Below are 22,484 nucleotides of genomic sequence, written 5' to 3'. Positions count from 1 at the left end.
ATGCAGGAATAATAGTAAGGCTTTCCATTTATTTGCTTTGTAGGTATTACCTGGGGGATCGTCTGCTGAGCCAGGGGAAGGTGTGGCTCGAGAGTGCAGTAATTGAACAGATTGGTACCTGTTTTCCTGAACGTTTTCCCCAGCAGATGCTGAGCAACCTGAGTGAGTCGGATGAACTGCAGCAGGAATTTCACCTGTACCGGCTGCAGCAGCTGGACAAGAGTCTGCAGGAAATGGATGAGGAGGTGGGAAAAGAAAATACGAGATCAGACTGTACCACTCTCCTATCGTGATATTAGTACAGAAAGAATCAGGCTTATAAATTCATTAGATTATAGGCATATGTGTAAACTCTTGGCTTTTCTTTGTTATGAAAAGTATTTGAGACTGGGTTTGTGTCAGTGAATACTGATTTGTTCATGAGTAATGGTGGACTGTGTGTTGATCAGATGATGGATGAGCAGATGTCAGAGCCGGAAGACGACTGCGAGGTAAAGGTGCTGGTTTTATCGCCACGCTGCTGGGCTGTTTCTGCTCCCTGCTACCTGGAGAATCCCATCAAATATTTTCCCCAAAAGCTCTGCAGCTACCTGGACGAGTTCACCGACTTCTATTCCAACAGTTAGTTTACACACACATGCTATGTTCTCCAGAGTTATTGTTTAGTGGTTAGGCCACTAAACAATATTGTTTAGGCCTGCAAGTAACAATTATTTTATAGTCAGTTAATCTTTAGTTTTTTAAATTAAGTAATTGATTAATTTATAAATTAATAAGTCATTTGATTATTTTTAAAATATATTAAATACAAAAAATATTTCTTTGCAGCATTCCAGTCAGCTAATACTACTGCAGAACTCTAAACTAGCTCTAATTAAATAACAGGTCGCTAACTGCAGTACAATGTGACTGACATTAATCACATAATTTGTGACAGCATGAGAAAATTATCAAGTGTTTATCAGTCAAATGAGACACCAAAACTAACACAAGATTCTGTGCATTTTTTAAAACACTAAAACACAATGCCCTTTTGCATTGCTGTTTTGTAGTAATTTTAATTAAATTTTTTTTTTTAAAGTAATTTTTAGCATTTATTTTGAGCACGTCTTTGTGCTGGTCAGCCAGAACTATGTGTTAATGTGTCTGTAGGTCAGTGCATGTACCAACTTAGCAACAGTAAGCCACGGCGATTGCAGTGGACCTGGCTTGGCCATGCAGAACTGTGTTACGGCTCCTGCACGTTATACGTCTCCACACTGCAGATGTACATCCTGCTTCAGTTCAATCACCAAGAGGTACTGATTTAGAGTAACCGGTCAGATCCAGTTTTTTTAAGACAAATTACTCTGATGTGTATTTTATATTTACATTACCAGGCTGCTTTATTCCCATATATGCTTTCTGTCTCACTACCTTTTGCATCCTTCCTGGTGATCTTCTCTTCCTCAGGAAGTAAGTGTGGAGGCTCTACAGCAGGCGACTGGCCTGTCCCCACCTGTACTGGTACATGCTCTCACACCTTTGATCTCAGAGAAGGGCATTCTGACTCATGAAGGCTTCAATCAGGATCTTCAGAAGGGTGAGCATGCTGCCGAGTTTCCAGTACTTTATTAGTTGCCCATACATAATCCTCATAAAATATGTTTTGATAATATTCAGTGTATTTGTTGTGACTCTTTAGGAGTTTGAAATAAATTGTATTAGGATCTCTATCAAATGGGAAATTACTTCCATTTATAGTCTTTTTAAAGATGGATGTCTTAACTAATTTGCCCATAATTCTTCAGGGGTTCTCAGGTTGAATAAGATGTCCTTGGCACAGAGCTCAGAGAAGCAAAGGTATTGCTATCTACTGCCAAAACAGACCTACCTGAATGTGGATGAAGATGCAGCCCTCACTCTGGAGAGGAAACGGAACCATATGTACTGCCTTATTGTACAGATCATGAAGAACGAGAAGGAGATGCATATAGACAACTTGGTGTTCAAGGTCAAGTGTGATTCACTAGAACTGTAGGAATGTATGCAGAACAGATTGCTCACAGCAAGTACTTATTTGATGTGTTCTAATTCTGTGTGTCTTTTAATGCTACAGGTGTTGGACACTTGTCAAAAGCAGGAGGCTGCTCGCTCTTCCAGCACTGTGCGGTTTAGCTGCAGCACCACGGATGTACTATCCTGCATCATGCACATCATCAACAAGGGCTACATCCGCCGCAATGAGGACAACCCCCACATTGTGGAATTTCTGGTAGAAGACCCATCCACTCCCCAGAAGAGCCAGGCGCACTTCTTCAGCAAGCTGGACCTGAACAAGAGCACAGGCAGCACCAAAGCTGACACCAGGTGTGCTGATGACCCTAGACCACTTGAGCATGGGGAGGGCGAAGACGTGCAATGACTGGGGTGATACTTGCTTTGCCCACTGGGAGCATATTCTTTTTATCTCAGGGCTGGTTTGTTATTTCTCGGTCTTAAGAGAGGAAAGATTCTTCCCAATGGGCCGTCCTTCCAGGGCAAGCTGGCCTCATCTTGTGCTTTCCTGTGTTTTCTGTGTGTTTCTCAGAAGGAGGACATAATTTGTTTCTTGATATATATATATTTTTTTCATACTTTTTATTTTCTTTAAGATATATTAGACGCTTAGTGCTTTTCTTGATTAAGGAAAGCTCGATCTTTATCTTGAATGGTGGCTGAGTGGTAATAATGTTAAATAGTGCCATAGGTGTAGACTTACAGTGCCCTCCAAAAGTATTGGAACGGCAAGGCCACTTCTTTTGTTTTTGCTATGCACTGAAGACATTTAGGTTTGAGATCAAAATGAATGTGGGATGATGGATCAGAATTTCAGCTTTCATTTCCTGATATTTACATCTAGATGTGTTAAACAACTTAGAATATGGCACCTTTGGTAGCAGACCACCCAATATTTAGGTGAGCAAAAGTATTGGAACTTTATTTCTTAAAGTAAATAACACTTAATATTTGGTTGCATATCCCTGGCTTGCAGTGACTGCATCAAGCTGGTGACCCAATGACATCACAAAACTGTTGCATTCTTCTTTTTTGATGCTTTTCGGGGCTAGTACCACAGCTTCTTTCAGTTGTTGTTTGTTTTGGGGGATTCTTTCTTCAGTCTCCTCTTCAAGAAGTGGAATGCATTCTCACTTGGGTTAAGGTTTGGTGATTGGCTTGGCCATTGTAAAATCTTTTTTGTGTATTGTGGGTCATTGAAGATCCTCCCAATTAGATTGGATGCATTTCTCTGTAAATTGGCAGACAGAATGTTTCTGTAGACTTCTGAACTCAATCTGTTGCTACCATCGTGAGTTACATCATCAATAATGATTAGTGAGATTATTGAGCCCATTCCAGAAGAAGCCTTGCAAGCCAAAGCCATGACGCTACCTCCACCATGCTTGACCCACGAGCTTGTATATTCTGGATTATGAGCAGATCCTTTCTTTCTCCACACTTTGGGTTTTCCATCACTTTGGTAGAGGTTAATCTTGGGTCCAGAACTTTCTGGATCATCTCTGTATTTCTTTGTGAATTCATATCAGACCTTCTGATTCTTACTGCTGATGAATGGTTTGCATCTTGTGGTATGGCCTCTGTTGGTGATGCCACTGACTGTTGTTTTTGGCTTTTTCTTCATAGCTCCTAATGTTTCTGTCATTAACTCTTGTTGTTTTCTTTGGCCGACATGTTTAATGTCTGATTATTAGTCACCAGTGGTTTCTTTCTTTTTCGGGACATTCCAAATTGTTGCATTGGCTATGCCCACTACTTGTGCAATGGCTCTGATGTATTTTCTCTCTTTCCTCAGCTTCAAAATTTCTTGCTTTTCTGCCATAGACAGCTCTCTGGTCTTCGTGTTGGTTTATCCTTATTAACTACTAATGCAGTCTTCACAGGTGAAACCCAGGGAGCAAAACCAAGAGTATACATTCATTATATATTTTTTAAACAATCGATCTAACAGAGCACACCTGGGCAACAAGAAACAGCTGTCAGTCACATGTTCCAGTATTTTTTGATCACTTGAACAATGCATGGGTTCAAACAAAAGGTGCCATATTCTAAGTTGTTTAACAAATCTAGATGTAAATATCAGGAAAAGAAAGCTGAAATTCTGATCTATCATCTCATATTCATCTTTTGATCTCAAACCCAAATGTCTTCAGTGTATAGCAAAAACAAAAGAATTGGCCTTGCCGTTTCAATACTTTCGGAGGGGACTGTAATTCCTGGTGATTTGCTCAGTGCCACTGAAATGGAGTCAACTCCCCTTTCTGGTAGATGGGGAATGTTCATTTCAAATTTGTCAAAATGTTTTTGTTGAAGTGACCAAACAAAGATAACAGTTTGAGAAACCTAAAAATGTTTTTACCAGAATAAAGCCAACTGTGCCTTGGATTTATTTCATAAGATCTGTTATAAACAGAGGAACTAGATGAAAATGTGCAGAACACTGACATGCTGACAGTCAGGTATATTTATTTGCTGTTGCAGGGTTGTCATTCTAATAACTTTGTTTCTTTAAACCCAAACTTTACTGCGAAACTTGTGATAGCTGGAACTAAGAATGCTTTATTCTGTACTGTTGTATCTGGGTTTTTTTTTTTTTTAGCATATACATGATTTTCAGTTCTCATATAAATTTCTACAGCATCTAAGAGCCACATCCTGACTAGTAATTAAAGTGTAAAATGACAGTTCAATATGGAAATACAGAAAGGCTTTATTTTATTATTTTTTTCTTGAGATTTCAAGATAACAAAAGTTGTTTTCTCGAACTTTATTTTTTATCATATGCCGTAATGCATTATTGGTCACACGTATTATTCTTTAGGGAACACCTTAGCAGATATAATGGTAGAATTATGGCCTTATAGCCCTAAGTTCGGTTGACCATGTGGTGTTTGACAATATTTTTCCCAAATTTCCCCTTTGGGATCAATAAAGTAGGGTTCAACCTTAGGGCTGTACGGCCGTAACTCTACTACTATACCAGCTAGTTTCTGTTAAGGTGCTCCCTGATGTATAGTATGTATGCCAAATATTGCACTTTAGCATACGAGATATATCTAGTGAGATCACAAGAAAAACAAGTCATGATCTTGTGAAAACAACTTTTGTTATATTGAGATCGCAAGAAAAAAATAAATAAATAAATAACGCATGGCCTTTCTGGACTTCCGTAGTTAAAGCTATGCAATGAATCTCTTGTCACTGGTGCTTAAACCAGCCAACAAATTTACACATGGAGATATAAGCATGTTTTATTAATTTTAAGAAATAAAACTTAATACTCAATTTCCATGTTTGTTGCTTTTTTATTCTTTTTAACACTTAATGAATTGATCATTTCCATAAATCCCTTTTAAATCTTCATCGTAACTGCCAATATAAATGTATCCAGAAGGGTGGTTTTTTTTTTGTTTGTTTGTTTGTTTTTGTTTTTTTTAAACTAATCACACTTTGCGGTTGGCTCAAATGAAAGAAAAATATATAATAACTTACACAATTATTAATGTCACATAATGAGTTCAGATGAGAAACATAGACTTTGCTATGGGGTACTTAATGGAAGTAAGTAAATTTGAACCCCTTAACACACATTGTGACTTGCTTTGTGTATGTCTCCCCCTGCAGCCTGGGAGGCCCTATTATGGCCCCTCAGCGGGTGGAGGATGGGGCGTTGGAGTCTGTGCTCTTCTCCATGGGTCGCACTATGACCCAGGAGGAGGTGAAGCATCTCATGCGGCGCACCATCCAGCAGTTGGCTGACACCCTCAGCTTGGAAGAGGAGCCAGCTGAGCACCTGCTCATGCACTGCAAGTGGAACATTGACATGTTGATCCAGCGCTACACAGATGATCCAGAGGCACTGGTGCTGGCTGCCGGCCTCAAGATCCGCAACCCTCAACCTCCCCCTAGTCCCATGAGTCTCTGCCCTGTGTGTCTTGTGTCCCGGTCTGGGGACAGTGACTCTGAGCCCATGATGCTCAGTTGCAGGCACTACTGCTGCAGGGTAATTATCATGTCTGCGAGTGTAAACTGAACTCTGCTTTGAATTATGAAGCTTAGAGAGACGTGGGTCTAATAAGCACTCTGTCCAGAATATGAAATTTTCTACTTAAATTTAGAGCATTTGAAAATGAAGGAGGACAAATGAGGTAACAAATAACCAACCAAAGGTGGCATTGCTTGAATACACCATAGTCCCCAGGGCATGATTTCAGGATGTGTTAGATTGTTTGTGTTTATGCTGTTCCCTGTGCTGAAGTGTCAAATAGTTCTTTGCTATAAATAGTTAACTGACTTTAAATACTTTAAACTGGCTCTAAGTTGATGTAAAGTTCTGAGTTACTGTATTGTAATGGATTTCCCTATCCCACTCAGTCTTGCTGGCAGGAGTACCTGACTGCCCGGATTGAACAGAACCTGGTGATGAACTGCAACTGTCCTATCACAGACTGTCCTGCTCAGCCCACTTCTAAGTTCTTCTATAGCATTCTGACTGACAAGGATACCATTGCAAAGGTCTAAATGTCATCTTTATTTTACAGTAAATTGATGCGCAAACTGGAGATGCATGTTTTTGTCTGTTCCTTGGAATATTGTCTAGCTTTAAAGGGGATATTCTTTTCTTGCATTTTAATAATTTTATTTCATTTCCAGTATTGTTAAGGAATCTGAAATATTTGTTGTGTCTATTTCTTGTAGTATGAGAATGCACTCCTACGGGGCTATGTTGAGTGCTGCTCCAACTTGACCTGGTGCACCAACCCTCAGGGCTGTGACCAGATCCTCTGCAAGGAGAACATTGGCAGCATGGGCACCTGCTCCAAGTGCTGCTGGTCTTCCTGCTTCAGCTGTAACTTCCCTGAGGTAAGAATGCAAACAACCTCATGGCAATTCTTTCTGTTCTTTGTGTAAGCTGAAGTCACACGTCCCCAACTCGCTGTGCCAGTCTCATAGTTTTAAGTTGATGTACAAGCTCCTTCAAGTACTGAATATAACATAGTCTGCAGTATATGTATATACATTTGTATAATCACCAGTTGTCTCTTGCAAGGCTCACTATCCAGCCAGCTGCAGTCACATGTCCCAGTGGATGGATGATGGTGGCTACTATGAGGGAATGAGCATGGAGGCCCAAAGTAAGCATTTGGCCAAACTCATCTCCAAGCGCTGCCCCAGCTGCCAGGCACAGATAGAGAAAAATGAAGGCTGCCTGCAGTGAGTATACCCACACATATATTGTGTATATGACAGCACAATGTAAAAGAAATGTAACCTAGAGTTACTGCTTGTGTACTTTTAAAGGAATTCATTTAAACTCGATGGTCAAAGGTCTAAATGAAATACAGCTTATGCAATTAGGCAGAGCAACTCAGTAATTACTTGGGTGAACTATTAACTAATGTTAATGGTATAAGTTGGACAATGACTCACTGACAATCAGATCAAAACTATGATTATTGCAAGAATGTCTTGTACATCTGAATGTCACATTAAGTAATGGAGAGAGGGATTAAAATGCAGCACATAAAGTGTTAAGGGACTGCTGGACACCATGTGTTCTGGTTTACATCTGTTTATATTCAGCAGTTTATACTGATTTGGTCTTGTTATCTGTTTGTTTTTTTCACCATCTGTTTATATAACAGTTAATTTATTGCATAAATGCCAATTATACTTATTTGCATAAATGCCAACTATACAAATTTGACATACAGCTTAATTGTTGAGTGTGAATAAACATATAAAGAAAACATTTACTGCAGAAAAATGGGATGCAACCGGTAAGGATTAGTGATAATGAAGATGTTGTACTTTGTACAATCAGCTGATCATGTGGCAACAGTGTAGTGCATAAAATCAAGCAGACACGGGTCAAGTTCAGTTGTGACCTCAGTGACTTTGACCATGGCATGGATGTTGGTGCCAGATGGGCTGGTTTTGAGTATTTCAGAAACTGCTGATCTCCTGGGATTTTCATGCAGTAGAGTTTACACAGAATCTGTAGAGTTTGCACAGAATGGTATGAAAAACAAAAAAACATTTTGTGACTGGCGGTTCTGCAGGCAGATAGGCCTTGTTGATGAGACAGGTAGGAGCAGAATGACCAGACTGGTATGAGCTGACAGGAAGCCTATAATAACTACTCTTTACAACTGTGGTGAGCAGAAATGCATCTAAGAATGCACATCACACATCGAGGCAGCATGATCACCTACATCAGCATGAGACCACATCAGGTTCCACTCCTGCCAGCCAAGAATAGGAATCTGAGATTATAGTGGGCACAGGTCTACTGACACTTGACATTTGAAAGACTGAAAAAGACCAGGTAATGTTTTTCCAATCTTTAACTGCCTAGTTTTAGTGAACCTGAGATTCCTGTTTTTGGCTGATGGGAGTGGAACCCAGTGTGATCTTCTGCTGTTGTGGCCCATCTGCCCCAAGATTCAACATATTGTGCTTTCCAAGATGCTTTTCTGCTCACAATGGTTGTGAAGAATGGTTATTTAAGTGACCCTGGCCTTCCTGTCAACTCAAACCAGTCTGGCCATTCCCATCTGATCTTTCTCATCAACAATGTGTTTCTTCCAGCAGATCTGCTCATTCTGTGTAAATTCTGATGTTTGATATGAGCATGAGCTGAAGCTTTCAACCTGTATCTGCATGATTTTAAGCGTTGTGCTGCCACATTATTGACGTGCCTCTGGATCATGAATTGCATGAATGAGCAGGGGTACATACACTCCTATTAAAGTGGCCTTTGTCTGTATGTAAGACATGTGTTTGTTCTGGTAGTATGACCTGTGCCAAATGTAACCATGGATTTTGCTGGAGATGTCTTAAGCCCTGGAAACCTACTCATAAAGATTATTACAACTGTTCAGCCATGGTGAGTTCTTATACCTGGCATGATTTTTCACATTGCACTCAAGATAAACTCTACACATGTAGCATGGTTATATGCTTAATCATTGGTTGTTTGTATGCTTACTTAAGCTTTAAGTTATTATTAAGTTATCATAATGCACCTGTCATTACAGGTCAGCAAAGCTGCACGGCAAGAGAAAAAGTTCCAGGACTATAATGAGAGGTGTACTTTCCATAACCAGGCCAAGGTTGGGATCTGTGGATCACAATAATGTCTTGTTCTGTAATGCTGTTTTAAATGCTAATAGTGCCTTTATTTTGCTATGTTAATGCCCTGTTTAGGACTTTGCAATCAATCTGGAAAACAAAGTGTCTTCCATCAATGAAGCCTTGCAGATGAAGTCTTTGACATTTGTTATTGATGCTTGCAAGATTCTTGCCCAAGGTCGAAAGGTGAGCTCTTTAAATCTATTCTGTAATTAATCTGTGCAATGTTAGTTGTTCCCCATATACATATCTATATCCGTTCTCCCATTGCACAATATTTACTTCCTCTTTTTTAAAGATGACACTTGGGTGAACATCACAGGCTTTATTCAGACTTGGTATTAAGATGTGTCACAAGTGGACAGCCGAGAAAGATAACTGCTCGCACGTGATCTGCCAAAACCACCCCAAATGCCAATACCAAAACTCAAACAAGCCTACAGTAATGTTACCATTGCAAGCAGTGTTTAACATTCTTGTGTATTTTTATGTATAAAGCTCTCAAAATATTGTTCTTGATATTGAAAGATTCATGCGAAATCCGTGTACAACAAAATAAATAACCCACAGACAAGGTATCTTGATTCAGTGTGAAAACTGCAAACCTAGCTTCTCAGTCTTTGATGCTGTCAAGGACACACTACTGTTCACACTGCCAATGCACTGTAGGCACATTCCAGACCACCTTCGCAACTGGTCTCAGTGATGTAAAGTTTGACTTTGTTCACTTCTGTCCACTCATGGTGCAGTCCCCTGAGATGAATGTTCGTACTGTGTCTGAATAAGGGTGAAAAGTTAACTGAATAATTTATACTTTTTGCTGCTCAGGTGCTGGCCTACTCATGTGTGTACAGCTATTACAACCAGGACACAGAGAAAATGGATGTCATGGAGCAACAGACTGAAGCCCTGGACCTTCACACTAATGCTTTGCAGATCTTGCTTGGTTAGTGTTAAAAATAAAAACCTGTAAACATTGCAATTTGCAATCAGTATAATCTGTGCAAATATTTGATTTGCATAGTGTAAATCATAGTGTAAATATTTAAACTGGCAGTCTTTTTTGCACTCTGCAGAGGAGACACTGTTGCAGTGCACAGACTTGGCATCTTGTGTGCGACTGCTGAAGCCAGAGCACCTTAACACTGGCCTAGAGCTTATTCGCCGCATCCAGGAGCGTCTGGTGGCAATCCTGCAGCACTCTACCCAGGTACGCTCTCATTCAAATGCTTTCATAAAGCAGACACACCATAAACAAAATAAACTACAAGTCAGATTGTGCAGGTTTCTCTTAGGAGTGTAGTTCAAGGAAGCTGATAAAGCATATGGATACAACTGTTAGACAGATATGACCAGCTACAGTTTACAGCTTTTTTTTTTTTCCCTAATACATCTTTATATCCTTATTTTTATTTGTAGATATCACCTGTAGGTACATACATCCAAATTTATGTTGCTGACAAACTTATTTTGTTTTATTTTATTTTATTTATTTATTTTTTTGTAGGACTTCCGTGTAGGATATCAGTCCAAGACTGGGCCAGATCACGAGGCTGCACAAGCCTTAAATGTTGCTAACAACACAGAAAAGAGCAAAGAGTGAGTTGCACAAAAAGAGTAATATCAATTCTCACAAACTTGCAGGCTCTGATTTACTAAGATCCAAAATAACAAGCACTACAGGGGCAATATTTAAATGAGGTTTTTGCATGTGCTGGTCAGAAGTTATTGATTTAAATTTCAATAATAGCACGGCTCTGACAGTAGTGCCATCAGTAATTCAAATCACAGGTTTATATTAATGCACTCGTTCAAGTATGCTGTCTTTTCTATGGTAACAGCTCGTACACATGGAATTGTATGCCTAATGCTCTACATAATGTAAGGATAATAATAAACATGTTAATAATAAATGTATTTGTTACTTAACAAAGAAAATGTCTGTTGGCAACAATGCTGATGGCATCAGAGATGCAAATTTGTGATGAATATCAAATATGAATAGAAGTTTACCACCAATTTTTGTTTTATAATTATTTTGTTGTAATCTGAAGGTATAATTTAGATAAACCTTCTCATTATTAAGACTTAGTAAATTGTGTATTTTTTTCCTTCAAAGGGTAGAAACATAATGCAAATTTACATACAATCACTTTTCTCAGAGGAATTCACAGGCTTACTAAATTGCATTGGGAAAAACACTGCGCTGCTATTAGGTAGAAATGCCCCAAACTGCATATTTATTAAGCCAAATGCCTGACTGGAATAAAGTGGTTAATGTAGATGATGACGATGATTCAGCCAAATGTACAAGATGTGGCATTGCTCATGTTAAAGGCGTAGTCCTCTGAGGACTCTGGTAGTAAATCAACTTGGAAGTTTTTTTTTTTTTACAGGTGCTACAATCTTTGCACATTTCTTGCACACAAACCTAGAGTAAATCAGGGCCACAGTGTACACTATATTTAATATTTAACCTTAGTGGTAGTGGAAATGGAATGTCTTAATGTCTTAATACCTGTGCAGAATATGAATCTTTCAGTGAGTCCAAATGCACTTGACTAATCAGTAAAAAAAAATTGTAAAGAGTAAACCAGTTGACCTATTTTCAGGACCAAATCAGATAGAGGCTCTGAGACTGGAGACTCTGACAACAACAATAACTACAATGAAGATGGGGGTGATGAGGCCGAGGAGGATGATGAGTATGATGATGAGTATGTCCCAGAATGGCACGAAGACTATGATGAGGAAGAAATTGACGAGGACGACTTTTTCTCTGATGATGATGAATCTGAGAACCTAGAGAGGGACTTTGTTCCTTATGACTGAATTAAAAATTAATGACCAGTCACTGTGCCTAGAAAGGAGGAAAGTATGTGGATTGCATCAGCTTCAGTTCTGGAGGTCTCCCTGTGCTGTATAGATCAGTGTTTTCCCTCATGTAACATACATATTCAGTAATTCAACAGGGATGTGTAACAGTGGAGAAAGCAGGAAAATGTGCAGAGCAGCAGAACCCTTGTGACTGAAAACACTGGTCTAAAAATAGTAAGCAATCACTCGCAACATAAAAAAAATGTTGGTGGATGAAAAAGCACTTAAAGTAAAAAAAAAAAAAAAAAAAAAAAAAGAACTTTAAAATTTTTTATTTAATCTTTTTCTTTCTGGCTTCTTAGCTAGCTAAGCCTCTGTATCAAACTACTTTGTTGCACTTATTTTTGCTCTTTATTATGTAGAAAAAAATTAATGCACTTATGTTAATGCTAATCATTTTCTTTTCCAGACATCTTAAAAGCAGATAAAGTTACCATCAATATAGCGAAGGATATGCCAAAGCATAGGCAATTACACACATTGCTGGACAGAAGTCCTCTCTTGTTAATAATTTGAACTGCTTTTTTTTTTTTTATTTACTCACAGCGATAAAGAAGGGATATATATCCAAGTATCAAAAAAACGTCTTCACAAAAGCAGTATATATTTATGATCTTTAAATACAAAATGTTTGCCTTGATTTATTTTATGAATTCTTTTGAATGCTTTAATATACTGTATTTCTAAACTGTTCTTGGTTCAATGATGGGTAAATATGAAAAATCTTTGTAGAGTTCAGTATTATTTGAAGAAAGTTTTGTTCAGGAGAGTCTTGGTATTTGAATCTGAACATGGTCCACAGTAAATTAGTTAATGTTTCTGTAAGTACAGACATTTGATAGCCTGGTTCAAAAATCTGTTACGGCAATAAATACCTGAATGTATCAAAAGATCATATTATTTGCTGAGCAAACTTTATTTGGCTGTTTTTTTCCCCTCAAAATAAGAAAACATACCTTTTATGTTTATGTTGTATAAAAATACAGAGATGATAAATATCTTGCAGTGTCACACACAATCTGTTGTAGGCTGCTTTCTTTATACAATAGTATATTGTTCTGCTCTCATTTAATGTTCTCTCTTAGACTTGTGCAACTTCAGCTAAGTAAATAAAATACTTTTCTTTGATTGCTTGTTCTGATTGTCAAATTATTCTTGTTATCAATTATACTTTTCATTTTGACTTTGCCAAAGGTTGCATTGAGGGCATATACAAATGAGGACCACAAGTGCACCATTTGGGACAGGACATACTTTTTCTGTGTCCACAATGGTCCCCTACTCACTATTTCCTATACTGGAAAATCCCTACATAGCACACTATTATAGGCAGGGCTATTTCTGAATTTTATGGGGCCCTAAGCAACATCATACTCTCCCATTTTTTGTTTGTACCCACTTGTGATATTTTCTAATGAATTTAGCTTGTTCCAAAATATTATAATATTAATAATAATATCCATAATATTAATATAATATCCATAATATTAACAAATCAGTAATTTAAACCACAATGGCATTAATCAGAAAAAAAGCTTTTTATTAGTGCAATTTTATTTGTATAGTGCTTTTAACAATGGACATTGTCACAAAGCAGCTTTACAGAAATAAATACATTCAGGATATAAATTGTAAATGTATAAATTTAACCTTGAGAGGAGCCAGACTCAAAAGGGAACTCATCCTCATCTGGGTGACACGGGATAGTGCGGTTATAAATAATTCCCTTCTATAACTGCATACTACATGGTCAAAAGTACAATTGTGTAAGCAGGCAATTCATTACATGAAGTCTGTTTTGTTGAACTTATCCATTGTTCACTGACTGCAGTGAAATTGCAGTCCTAAACTTATCATAGCAATAGCAGTTGTCGCCCTAAGCCATCATAGCATCATAATATGAATTGTGGTCCAAAGCAATCTTTGTGGTTTTTAAGTGGTACCATACTCAGTAATCTCATTGATCTTCAGGCTGTCCATGTGGGGCCATACTCAGCAGCAGCAAGTGATTTACAATTGTTGAGAGCTCCAACCAGAAGGGTCACTGGTATCTCAGGAGTAGCATACTTTTTTCTTACCTTACCTAAGAAAAAGTATTCACAAAAGGCTTGACTAAACAAATATGTTTCATTGTAGACTCAAACACTGAGACTGTGTCTGAGCCCCGAAGATTAATTGGAAGGCTCTTCCATAACTGTGGGGGCTTTGTAAGAGAAAGCTCTACCCCTTGCTGTAGCCTTCACTATTTGAGATACCAGCACATAGCCTGCACCTTTTCATTAAAGTGGGCGTGGCAGATCGTGAAAGACTAAAAGTTTGCTCAGGCACTGTGGCGTGAGACCATTCAGTGCTTTATAGGTCAATAATAGTATTTTATAATCAGTGCGAAATTTGATTGGGAGCCAATATATAATAATGGTTAAGATAGGGGTGATGTGGTCATATCGTCTGGTTCTAGAAAGGACTCTTTCAGCTGCATTCTGGACTAACTGGAGATTGTTTATGCACCAACTGGAACAGCCAGACAGTAAGGCATTAAAATAATCCAACCTAGAGGTGAACTAATGCATGAACTAATTTTTATGCATTGTGTAGTGACATTATATATCTTGTCATAGAACTATTTCTGAGATGAACGAAGGCTATCCTAGTAATATTATCTAAATGAGCTTCAAATGAAAGACTGGAGTCAATAATCACACCAAGGTCTTTTACTGCTACACATGATGAAACAGAAAGGCCATCCAAGTTACTATGTAATCAGAAGGTTTACTTCTAGCTGCATGTGGTCCTAGTACAAGTACTTCTCTGTCTTGTCAGAATTAAGTAAAAGGAAGTTAATAAGCATCCAGTGTCTAATGTCCTTTACACATTCCTCAACTTTATTAAGCTGGTGTCTCTCATCTGGCTTTGCTGAAACATACAACTGTGTGTCTTCAGCATAACAGTGGAAGCTAATACCATGTTTACGAATAATTTGGCCCAGAGGTAGCATACTGTATATAAAGAAAAGAGCAGTGGGCGTAAAACTGGATCTAAAACAGAACCTTGTGGAACACTAAACCTTAACCTTAGTATGCATGGACAAGTCACCATTTACATCTACAAACTGATAACGATCAGTCAAATAAGACCTATGCCAGGAGAGGGCCGTTCTCTTAACGGCAACAACATTTTCTGGTCTATCAAGGAGATTAGCATGATCAATGGTATAAAGAGCTGCACTAAGGTCAAGCAACACAGGTAAGGAGACACAACCCTGATCAGAGGCCAATAATAGGTCATTTACCACTTTAACCAGCGCTGTCTCTGTGCTATGATGAGGCCTAAATCCTGACTGATACATTTCATGAATGTTATTCATATGTAGGTATGAGCATAGCTGCTGTGTTACAATGTTTTCTAAGATCTTGGAGATGAAGGGGAGGTTTGATATTGGCCTGTAGGTGGACAATTGACAGGGACTGATAACTGCTAGTTTAAAAGATTTAGGTACATAGCCACTGCTAAGGGAAGAATTGATTCTTTTTAGAGATTGCTTCTGGAATTATCTGTTTGAAGAAACATGTAGGTAAGGGATCTAGTATGCAATCTGATGATTTTGATGAGGAAATCAGTGAAATTAGTTTGGTCTCTCAAAGGCGAGTAAAACTTTCTAATCGTTGATCTGATATTGTTATATTATTATCTACAGGGTTAGTTATAATACTGTCTGGTTTTAAATTAAGTCTGATTTTTTTTGCCTGATATTTTTGCCATTGAAAAAATTCACGAAGTCATCGCTGCTGTATAATGATTGTGTGCATGTTTCTGTTGTGGTCTTATTCCTAGTTAATTTTGCTACAGTATTAAATAAGAATCTAGGATTATTTTTATCATCATCAGTTAGGGTGGAGAGACACGTCAACCTAGCAGCACTATGAGCTTTGTATGCTGTTTGAAATACTATCAATTTAGTTTGATACCATTTGCGTTATAATTTTCGAGTGGTCTGTTTTAAAGTGTGTGTGTGATCATTATACCAGGATACTAGGTTTTTCTCTCTAATTATTTTTCTATTAAGTGGCACTACCTTATCAAGTCTGTAGAGGAACGTTGACTCTAAGCATTCAGTTGTCTGATCAAGACGGTGATCCAATCATAGTTGATAACTCTGGTAGATTATTGAAAAAATTCTGCAGTAGCTGACATGAATGTACGTTTGATGATGGTAATCTTATGATTAAGACAATTTAAATGAGATCAGGTATGATGATTTGAGATAGTTTCAGACCAGAAATGTGACTATATTTTAATCTGAATATTAGTATTAGATCAAGAGTGTGACCACCACTATGAGTGGGTCCTATTACATTCTGACTGACCCCTACAGAATCTAGAATGGACACAGCTTTGAAAGGATTCCTTCACAAAGGAATTCAGAATATGGCCCTGGGGATCTGTAAATAATAATAAGTGGAATTGACTGGGTAGACTTATTTTCTGTGGCTACATTTGTTAGGTTAGCATAAAGAACTTAAAACGAGTTAAATTTATGACTAGGTTTTTTTTGTGTGACGGCTAGATTATCATTATAAATGAGTGCAACACCTCCTCCTCTGCCAGTTAGACGGGGCTGATGTATATAACTGTATCCAGGAAGACGAGCTTCATTTAATGCTACATACTCATTTGGTTTAATCACCTTTTCTGTTAAACACAGTACATTAAACTCCTGATCAGTTTTAATATTACTATAGTTAATGTGTTGTGTAGGGGCACACCTCTAGCTGAAGGGACATTGCCATAGAATTTGCTAGCATTTCACAGCCACCTTGAGAACAGTTTTTTAAAGAGTATTTTAGCTAAATATCGTACTGATTTAATATCTTCCAGTGCTTTTTTCTAACTTTTGTCACATATCTTACTAAGGTTATTGACTAATTAAACATTACTATAAACTTGTAAATTATCTCATCTTGCCTGGACTACATAAACCAGCAAGTGCTCCTCATTCTACTGCCGCTATGGTGCTGAAAGAACAGCGCCCCTTCGGCACCACCCATGTTGTGGAGAGCACTGGAGCACGTGGCTGCCAGGGCCAGAGTAATCAGGCACGGCTGGCAACCAATGAGGGCTGCGGTGGCTCCCTACCCTCCTTGAGAAGACAGGAGAGTATAAAAGGGGGTAAGGGACACAGTCTCTGGCTTATGCCCCACACTAACATTTATGTCTCCAGCTTATGCTCCCAGCACCTTCAGCAGCACCAACCTGTCTGCCTGCCAACCGCAGAGCCCCTTGGGTCCCGCTGCTGCACTGGACCTCTCCGGCACTGTGCCGAAACACATCTCCACACCTTTGAGTGCACGGCTCTCCACCAAGGTTGGCCAGAGGAGGACTGGGACGGCATCCTAGCCCATCAGGGGAGGCCCAGTTAGCCTACCATGCCATGATCCCCTCCGAAACCACACAGTATGACCAGCTGAAGAACGAGATCCTGGTGAGCTGCGGGCTCTCCTCAACCAGCACGGCGGCAGATTTTCACCGCTGGACCTACAACCCGAAGGCCACCCCTCACAGCCAAATGGACAGCCTGCTCCACAACACCAAGAGGTGGCTCCAGGCTCCAGTCGTGCATCGCCACAGAGGTCGTTAAGCGGGTGGTAATGGACCACTGCCTGTGGGCTCTGCCGCCTGAAGAAATGAAGGCCGTGGGCATGCCAGGGTCTCTGAACCCCTGAGAGATGCTGGAATGTGCCCTAGCAACCCTGGATATCGGCAGGGGTGAGTGGCATGACGTCCCGAGGTTACTGTTTCTCTGGCGCCTAGACTGGCCAGCCCGTGGGGAGAGGAGGCTCGCCAACCACCCCAATTATGGGACACCCCCTGAAGAGCCCATGCCTACCGCTCGCCCATGATGCAGGTCAGGGTCTCTGCCCTGCTGGGCTCTGGAAGCACAATCACCCTTGTGGTCCCTCCTCGTGGGTCTCATCCTGGAACTCACAGTTCCCCTGCTCCTTGGCCGAGACTGGCTGAGCTTCCTCAACGGCCACACCTCCAAGCCGCAGCACTGGAGAAGACTGAAGACCACGTGGCCAAGGATCCGCGGGCCTGCCTAGCCTACAGCACCAGAGACACCGGGGCAATGTCTGCAGGTGAGAACTCCAGTCCTTCTAACCCTGTCTCGTCTGTGTTTACACAGGTTGCCCGGGAGGGGAATTTTGGAAGGGAGCAGAAGGACAATGACCTGATGAAACACTGCTGGAGCCAGGTGCAGGTCATCAAGGGGGTACAGCAAGATCCCGTCCAGCGCCTACTTCCTGGTCCATGGGGGGGGGGGTCTTCTACTACCACATGGAGCATATAGGTCAGCCCCCCTGATTTTCCATCGCTCCTGCACCTGGCACACTCTCATCCTCTGGGCGGTCACCTGGGGCCCGCAACACTTTGGAGAAGCTGTGGGACTGTTTTCTCAGGCCGGGGATGGATGCAGAGGTAAAGGCGTTCTGCCAGCAGTGCCTCCAGTGCCAACAGACCGCCCCAAGTCAGTCTGCTCTTGCATCCTTAATCCCTCTCCCCATTATAGAGGTCCCACTTGAGCGGATAGGCATGGATCTCGTGGGGCCACTGCCAAATTCTGCCCAGGGGCACGAGTACATCCTGTTCATTATGGACTACGCCACCCAATCCCCCGAGGCAGTGCCACTTTCTAAGGCCACCTCCCGGAACATCACCTGAGAGCTCCTCCTCCTCTTCAGCCGGGTTGGAATCCCCAAGGACATCCTCACCAACCAAGGTATGCCTTTCATGTCCAAACTAATGGTGGATCCGTGCCAGTTGCTGCATGTGAATCACTTAAGGATGTCCATCTACCATCCTCAGACAGATAGGCTGGTGGAGTGATTCAACCAAACCTTGAAGAGGAAGCTTCGGAGGGTGGTAGACAAAGGGGGAGGAACTGGGACCTTCTCCTCCCCTACATCCTCTTCGCCGTCCGGGAGATGCCTCAAGCACCTCAGGGTGACCTCAGGGACTATTGGATGTGGGCCGGGAGGCCTGAGAAGAGCAGTCTTCCCTAATCGACTGTGTGTGAGAAATGCAAGAGAGAATCGACCGAGTGGCGCCCAATGTCTGGGAGCATATGGAGGCTGCCCAACAAGAGCAGAGGAGGAGGCCAGTCATCCTGCAATTTCCCGGCCTGCTGGCAAGGCCCGTACATGGTCCTTGAGAGGGTGGGTCCTGCAAACTACTGCCTGCAGCAACCAGGTAAGTGCACAGACACCCAACTTTACCATATTAACCTGTTAAAGAAAAGGACTGACCAAGTCCCTGTGGTGTCTGTGTTCACAAGCCTCCCCACAAATCCGCCTGAGCATGCCTTGGTCCACTGAGGAGGCGAGCTCACCCCAGCCCAGAGCCAGAAGCTCTCGGAGGTGGTGAACTAGTTTGCTGACATCTTCTCCTCCACCCCTGGCCTGACCCATCTGGTCCACCATGACATCCAGACCCCATCAGGAGTCGTGGTCCATCAGCGGCCCTATCGTGTCCCAGAGGCCCGTTGTAAGGCTATTGAGGAGGAAGTCAGCTGGATGCTTCTCGACGGCATCATTGAAGAGTCCATCAGCCCCTGGTCCAGCCCCATTGTTGTGGTGCCCAAGCCTGACGGAAGCATCCAGCTGTGCAACGACTTCTGGCAGCTCAACCAGTTATCGGACTTCGACACCTACCCCCTTCCTAGGGTCAACGACCTGGTGGAGCAGCTGGGGAAGGCCCAATTCATCTCCATACTGGACCACACAAAAGGGTTCTGGCAGGTGGCCCTGAGCCAAGCCAAAGACCGCATTCTCCTCCTCTGACGGCCACTGGCAGTACTGGGTCCTTCCCTTCTGTCTGCATGGAGCCCCCGCAACATTCCAGCGGCTTATGGACATCGTCCTGTGGCCCCACCGTCAGTACGCCGCTGCTCACATAGACGATGTCATAGTCCATTTCTCCACCTGGTCTGACCAGCTACACATCATAGGGAGGTCCTGGGTGAGCTCCAGAAGTCCGGGCTGACTGCCAACCCCAAAAAATATCACCTGGGGCTCACAGAGGCACAGTACCTTGGATATCGCATTGGCAGCGAGCTCCTGATGCCACAGGAGAAGAAGATGGAAGCAGTCAGAGACCAAACATGACCGGCCACGAAGAAACAGATACATGCCTTCTTGAGATTGGCTGGGTATTACAGATGTTTTGTGCCCAATTTCTCCTTGATTGCCTCTCCCCTCTCAGACCTCACAAAGAAAGATCAGCCGGACCAGGTGCGCTGGAGTTGGGAAGCTGAAGAGGCCTTTGAGACCCTGAAGCAGGTGCTGACCGGCTCTCCAGTCCTGCGAAACCCCAACTTCAATCTCCCCTTCACCGTGCACACAGATGCATCGGAGACGGGGCTGGGAGCTGTGATATCACAGACCTTCGAAGGGGAGAATCACCCGCTCCTCTACATGAGTCAGAAGCTGACCCCTGCTGAAAGAAAGTATGATGCCATAGAGAGAGAGGTCCTGGCCATCAAGTCGGCAGTGGAGGAGCTACGGTACTACCTGGCTGGCCAACCCTTTACCCTTGTGACAGACCATGATCCCCAGCAGTGGATGGCCAGGGTTAAGGATTCCAATCCCCGGGTGACACGGTGGTCCTCTTTCTAGAGGACTTTGACTTCAAAGTGCAACATCGGGCGGGGGCTCAGCATGGTAATGCTGATGGCCTGTCTCGCAGGTATGCACTCTGGGGTTGACACGCACTGGCAGTAGTCTCAGAGCTGGGGGGCGGGACTGTGACGACGGGCCGGCAGCCTGCGCACAGTGCTCCTCAGTCTACTGCTGCTATGGTGCTGAAAAGACAGCTCCATTTCAGCACCACCCATGTTGTGGAGAGCACGGGGGCGCATGGCTGCCGGGGCAGAGTAATCAGGCATGGCTGGCAACCAATGAAGGCTGTGGCGGCTCCCTACCCTCCCTGAGAAGACAGGAGAGTATAAAAGGGGCCTGCGGTATGGGTAAGGGAGACAGTCTCGGGCTTATGCTCCACGTTAACATTGTTCTCTTTGTATCTTGCAGACGATGAGGAGGACAACGCTCCCAGCACCCTCAGCAGCGCCAACCTGTCCGCCTGCCAACCGCAGAGCCCCTTGGGTCCCATGGCTACACTGCAACCTCTCCTGCACCTGGCCCCTTTCAGGGAAGACTGCAACCCCTTCACCCACCATCAAGCCTGCACTACCACCCAGCACCCAACTTACTCTTCCCGGACCTGTAAATAAAAGACACTTGTGCAACTTACCTTCCTCTCCTGTGGTTCATGCTCAGCCCTCCGTGTCTGCTAAGCGCTCCACCGTTTATAGCTATGTTTCTTCTCCTGTAGCAATACGCTGCCACATACTTGGGAGAGGAGTGAACAGACAGTTGACCAGAATGCGAGAAATGAATGCATGAGTGAGCTAAAAATAAAAGTATTTAAAAATACTCCATGGATGCCAAGATATTGTTTTATAGCAAATCATCAGGATTAAATCTTATAAAGTGCAGACAGTGTGTCTATGATGTACAGAACCATATCTATTGTAAGATATATTGCAGACCTGAGTGATTGGGCAAGGGAAAGAGGCATTATGGGATGGATAATGACCATACATTGGAAATGTGTGGAATACGTTTCCACATGCAAAGGCTGAGAAAAAGAAGAAAATGTCTCCCTTTTCCAGTGGTAAATTTTTTGGAGGCTAGTTTCAAGTATTTTGTGTGGTTTCCGAAATGTAGTTGGTCTAGAAATTTTGCTGAAACATGTAAACCCTGGTTAATGATATTACCTCGAACACAGTTAGACAAAGGTGCGTCTGAATCCACTCAAAACAAGGTGATAGACTATATGATGACTGAATGTTGTCGACTCTCAGCCTCTATGGAAGAATTTTTATGGTCATATATTTATCAATGCCATCTGTTGTCAATCAGTATTGTAATGACGTTTGAAGTGTATGTGATCTTGTTTTAAATCATGACCTCAGGTTAAATCAGTGTGTATGTATTTAGGGGAATTTAGGTAAACTGATATAACCTAGTTTGTGGAAAGTACCAAAATTACAGAGTTTTATTCATATACTATACAGTATCTCTTCTGTTAACTTTTTTAAAAAATAAAAAAAATTGCACCACAATTAGAATGTAGCTAGCTGGTCAATGAAATAATTTTGGCGAACAAAAGGGGTATGATTTAAAAGAAAAAATGAGAAAACTCCGCCTAATGAGATCATTGCTTTAGAATTGTATAAAAGCATGAGCTGTGACTGTGTAAATAAGATGTTCTGCAGACATCTCGGCTTTGTCGGTTGATTCAATAAAGTCTGATTTTTTGGCATCCAAAGCCTTTTCTTTGAGAAGTCCTTTTTCTTATTCTGAATTGAAGATTTTTTGCCA

General features: G+C 41.7%; 1 protein-coding gene across 3 annotated transcripts in view; it reads left to right on the top strand.

Annotated features, from left to right (window-relative positions):
* The window catches only part of LOC113540882 (cullin-9), a 41,139-nt gene extending 27,963 nt beyond the window's left edge, over positions 1-13,176 (top strand). For all 3 annotated transcript variants that reach the window (XM_034303142.2, XM_034303141.2, XM_034303140.2), the window contains 17 exons: positions 44-245; positions 450-621; positions 1,153-1,298; positions 1,453-1,582; positions 1,791-1,993; positions 2,099-2,349; positions 5,662-6,040; positions 6,412-6,552; positions 6,736-6,900; positions 7,088-7,251; positions 8,833-8,926; positions 9,078-9,152; positions 9,247-9,357; positions 10,000-10,117; positions 10,248-10,381; positions 10,679-10,770; positions 11,784-13,176. In XM_034303142.2, the coding sequence (XP_034159033.2) occupies positions 44-245; positions 450-621; positions 1,153-1,298; positions 1,453-1,582; positions 1,791-1,993; positions 2,099-2,349; positions 5,662-6,040; positions 6,412-6,552; positions 6,736-6,900; positions 7,088-7,251; positions 8,833-8,926; positions 9,078-9,152; positions 9,247-9,357; positions 10,000-10,117; positions 10,248-10,381; positions 10,679-10,770; positions 11,784-12,003 (2,797 nt within the window). In that variant the 3' untranslated portion in view covers positions 12,004-13,176. The remainder of the gene's footprint in view (positions 1-43; positions 246-449; positions 622-1,152; positions 1,299-1,452; positions 1,583-1,790; positions 1,994-2,098; positions 2,350-5,661; positions 6,041-6,411; positions 6,553-6,735; positions 6,901-7,087; positions 7,252-8,832; positions 8,927-9,077; positions 9,153-9,246; positions 9,358-9,999; positions 10,118-10,247; positions 10,382-10,678; positions 10,771-11,783) is intronic.
* The last annotated feature ends 9,308 nt before the right edge of the window (positions 13,177-22,484 follow it).

This window comes from Pangasianodon hypophthalmus, chromosome 3 (genome assembly GCF_027358585.1).
Source record: "Pangasianodon hypophthalmus isolate fPanHyp1 chromosome 3, fPanHyp1.pri, whole genome shotgun sequence".
Taxonomy (NCBI): domain Eukaryota; kingdom Metazoa; phylum Chordata; class Actinopteri; order Siluriformes; family Pangasiidae; genus Pangasianodon; species Pangasianodon hypophthalmus.
Note: the sequence above shows the minus strand (reverse complement) of the source record. Positions and strands in the feature narration are given on the sequence as shown.